General features: G+C 54.4%; 1 protein-coding gene across 1 annotated transcript; it reads right to left on the bottom strand.

Moving 5' to 3' along the window:
* Window positions 1–2,050: 2,050 nt before the first annotated feature.
* LOC121445695 (transcription factor SPT20 homolog) lies at window positions 2,051–3,112 on the bottom strand (the record flags this gene model as incomplete). The annotated part of the gene is made up of 1 exon (XM_041647843.1): window positions 2,051–3,112. A coding segment is annotated over exon 1 (1,062 nt), but the record flags the coding sequence as incomplete, so codon positions are not given.
* Window positions 3,113–3,404: the final 292 nt, after the last annotated feature.

The raw sequence follows: 3,404 nt of genomic DNA, 5'->3' as shown, positions 1-3,404 counted from the left end.
GCTGCTGGAGCAGCTGGGGCTGTTGGGGCTGCTGGGCCTGCTGGGACTGCTGGGACTGCTGCAGCTGCTGGAGCTGCTGGGACTGCTGGGACTGCTGCAGCTGCTGGGACTGCTGGGACTGCTGCAGTTGCTGGAGCTGCTGGGACTGCTGGAGCTGCTGCAGCTGCTGGGACTGCTGGAGCTGCTGCAGCTGCTGGGACTGCTGGAGCTGCTGCAGCTGCTGGGACTGCTGGAGCTGCTGGAGCTGCTGGAGCTGCTGGAGCTGCTGGAGCTGCTGGAGCTTCTGGGACTGCTGCAGGAGCTTCTGGGACTGCTGGGACTGCTGGGACTGCTGCAGCTGCTGGAGCTGCTGGGACTGCTGGGACTGCTGGAGCTGCTGGAGCTGCTGGGACTGCTGGAGCTGCTGGGACTGTTGCAGCTGCTGGGCCTGCTGCAGCTGCTGGGACTGCTGCAGCTGCTGGGCCTGCTGCAGCTTCTGGAGCTGCTGGGACTGCTGGAGCTGCTGCAGCTGCTGGGACTGCTGCAGCTGCTGGAGCTGCTGGGACTGCTGGAGCTGCTGCAGCTGCTGGGACTGCTGGAGCTGCTGGGATTGCTGCAGCTTCTGGAGCTGCTGGGACTGCTGGAGCTGCTGGAGCTGCTGGGACTGCTGGGACTGCTGCAGCTGCTGGGACTGCTGCAGCTGCTGGGACTGCTGCAGCTGCTGGGACTGCTGCAGCTTCTGGAGCTGCTGGGACTGCTGGAGCTGCTGCAGCTGCTGGGACTGCTGCAGCTGCTGGAGCTGCTGGGACTGCTGGAGCTGCTGGGATTGCTGCAGCTTCTGGAGCTGCTGGGACTGCTGGGACTGCTGCAGCTGCTGGAGCTGCTGGGACTGCTGCAGCTGCTGGAGCTGCTGCAGCTGCTGGAGCTGCTGGAGCTGCTGGAGCTGCTGCATCTGCTGGAGCTGCTGGGACTGCTGGAGCTGCTGGGGCTGCTGGAGCTGCTGGGACTTCTGGGACTGCTGCAGCTGCTGGAGCTGCTGGGACTGCTGGAGCTGCTGGGACTGCTGGGACTGCTGCAGTTGCTGCAGCTGCTGGGACTGCTGCAGCTGCTGGAGCTGCTGGGACTGCTGCAGCTCTGGCTGTGGATACAGCCATGACTGTGGCTGTTGGTGTGGTTGCTGTGGCTGCTGTGTTTGTGACTCTGGGCGAAAAATGACAGTGCCAGTTGGAATCCTGACAGCTATGGGGCCTGAAGTACTTTTTAGAATTAATTGCACAGAGCCCTGTGGTGTGCTGGTCTGGGTACTGGGCATCTGACCTATAGGAGACAGAACGTCTCTGGAAGAGGTTTCTGTAAATGCTGGGGCACTAGTGGGGAAGCTCTGCACCTGGGGTGAACCTCTCTTCAAACCAGGGGATCCCTGTGCTAGGCTAAACAAATTGGTAACATTTTGGGCAGTGCCACTGCTGGGGCTCTGGGTGACTGGATGGCTTTCTGATGAGCTGGCAGAGGGCTGGACAGCTGCAGCAAGGGTATTGATACTGCTCATTCCCCACAAAGTTTGCTGAGGAAGACTAGCTGATTGGAGAGAAGGAGCAAGTCTTGGAAACTTCCTACCTCTGACTGCTATTGAGGGAGGATTGGGTGCTGAAGAGCCCTTATCTGAGGTGGAGGGTAGTGTGAACAGTGGAGCTGGGCTCTTCACTCTTGTCTCTAAGACTGGGGATGTCACTGATGGGGAATTGGCCTTCATCCCTTGGGAGGGCTGGCCAAGACAGATGGAGTCATTGGATCCCTGCAGCTCTTTGCTTAGGCATTCAGCCTGGCTCTGGGCAGACCCTTGGCACACATCCGTTGCCTTCCCAGACTCAATCTTTCCCCCAGCTATAGAACCAAGTAAACAACCACTTAGGGCAACTTGGGGAAGAAGCATCTGACTATCACATCTGCCCTCTGTCGGTGACCCTATTTCAGAAGAAAAAAATGGGTCACTAAGGGACTGCATCACACTTGGCTCTGTTTCCCATGGATGACAGCCCTTTTCATAATCAAATAAATAACCACATGTTACCTCAGGATCTGGCCAGGCTGTGGATTCTGAGTCATCTGGCCAGGCTGTGGATTCTGAGTCATCGCCATGGGGCCCAGACTGCTTCCCTTTAGCGTATTTCTGCACATCCACCTCTGAAGGGGCCACCAGTTCACAGGGTTTCTGCTTCCATGTATCTACACACTTTCCTGCTTCAGGGATCTTCAGATCGTATGGGTCACCTGGTTTGATCTCTGCTCGTTTTCTGCAAGCGATCATTGTTGCAACATCAGGAGGAGATGTACATGCATGCTTTTCTTCCTCCAGGTCTAGACAGGACCAATCATGACCCATGAAGGATTTTTTCATGGAGGCTATCATTATCTTCTTCTCATTAAACAGCAATTTGTTGGCCGTGCAGGTGACAGCAACAGAAGGATCCAGACACAGTGGCTCTGCTGTAGCTAAGATCAGTTGGCTCTCAAGCTCCAGTTTTGCTTCCTGGGTCCACTGACTGCTGTCACTTGTCATGGACTCGACATCGCTTACTAGAGACTGCATCGTTGGACGTAAGAGAATATGCCGGACTTGGCAAGCAGGAGAGGACACAGCAGCCTCTGCAGCAGGCTCCTCGGGAGGGTAGATGTCACCACACTGCCTGTAGTCTCGGATTTCTGCTATGACACAGCCACTGTGAAAAACATTCACAGGAGACTTTTCCAGAATATCAATCAGAAAGGAAGGTAACTCTTCAGCATCCAAATATTCAAGCAGTTTCTGTCCTACATACGGCCCTGGATAGGGCTCTATAAGGACTCCATCTTTATCCTTGAGCATGAGAGAATAGCCCTGGTTTTCTGGGTACAGGCTGACCACTAAACATGGCAATGGCTCTCTCTTCATAAGCTTCTCTAGCAAGTTGACATTGCTTCGAAGGCCCTCTGCTTCTGGCTCCTTTTCACACTCCTCCACATAAATGTCATACAGTTTTTCCTGAAGAGATTTTTCCCCACAAGACGTGGGTTTCAGTGGAGGGGGTTGCTGCTGAACACTCTCAATAATATCATCTGTCCGCTTCCAAGCCTCCTCTAAACTCCAGTCCATCATAACGGCAAGTCAGGACACTTAAAAAAAAAAAAAAAAAAAAAAAAAAAAACAAACAAAAAAAAAAAAACATGCCCTGTCAGCAATAGGAAGTGGCAATTATGAACTGTTGTGGTTTTCCTGTCTGCTTAGGACTCCATTGCCACCCTAATTTAATGTGGAAACCAGGAATCCAGCCTTCCCAACACAGCCCATGCCATAGGACCCCATGGCCACCCTAATTTAACGTGGACACCAAGAATCGGGCCTACCTGCCACAGCCCATACCATAGGACTCCAATGCCACCCTAAT

This window comes from Microtus oregoni, unplaced genomic scaffold, assembly GCF_018167655.1.
Source record: "Microtus oregoni isolate MIOR12 unplaced genomic scaffold, Mior012 000305F_ref0000052, whole genome shotgun sequence".
In the NCBI taxonomy this organism is placed as follows: domain Eukaryota; kingdom Metazoa; phylum Chordata; class Mammalia; order Rodentia; family Cricetidae; genus Microtus; species Microtus oregoni.
The sequence above is the reverse complement of the archived record's forward strand: the minus strand, read 5'-3'. Positions and strand labels throughout refer to the sequence as shown.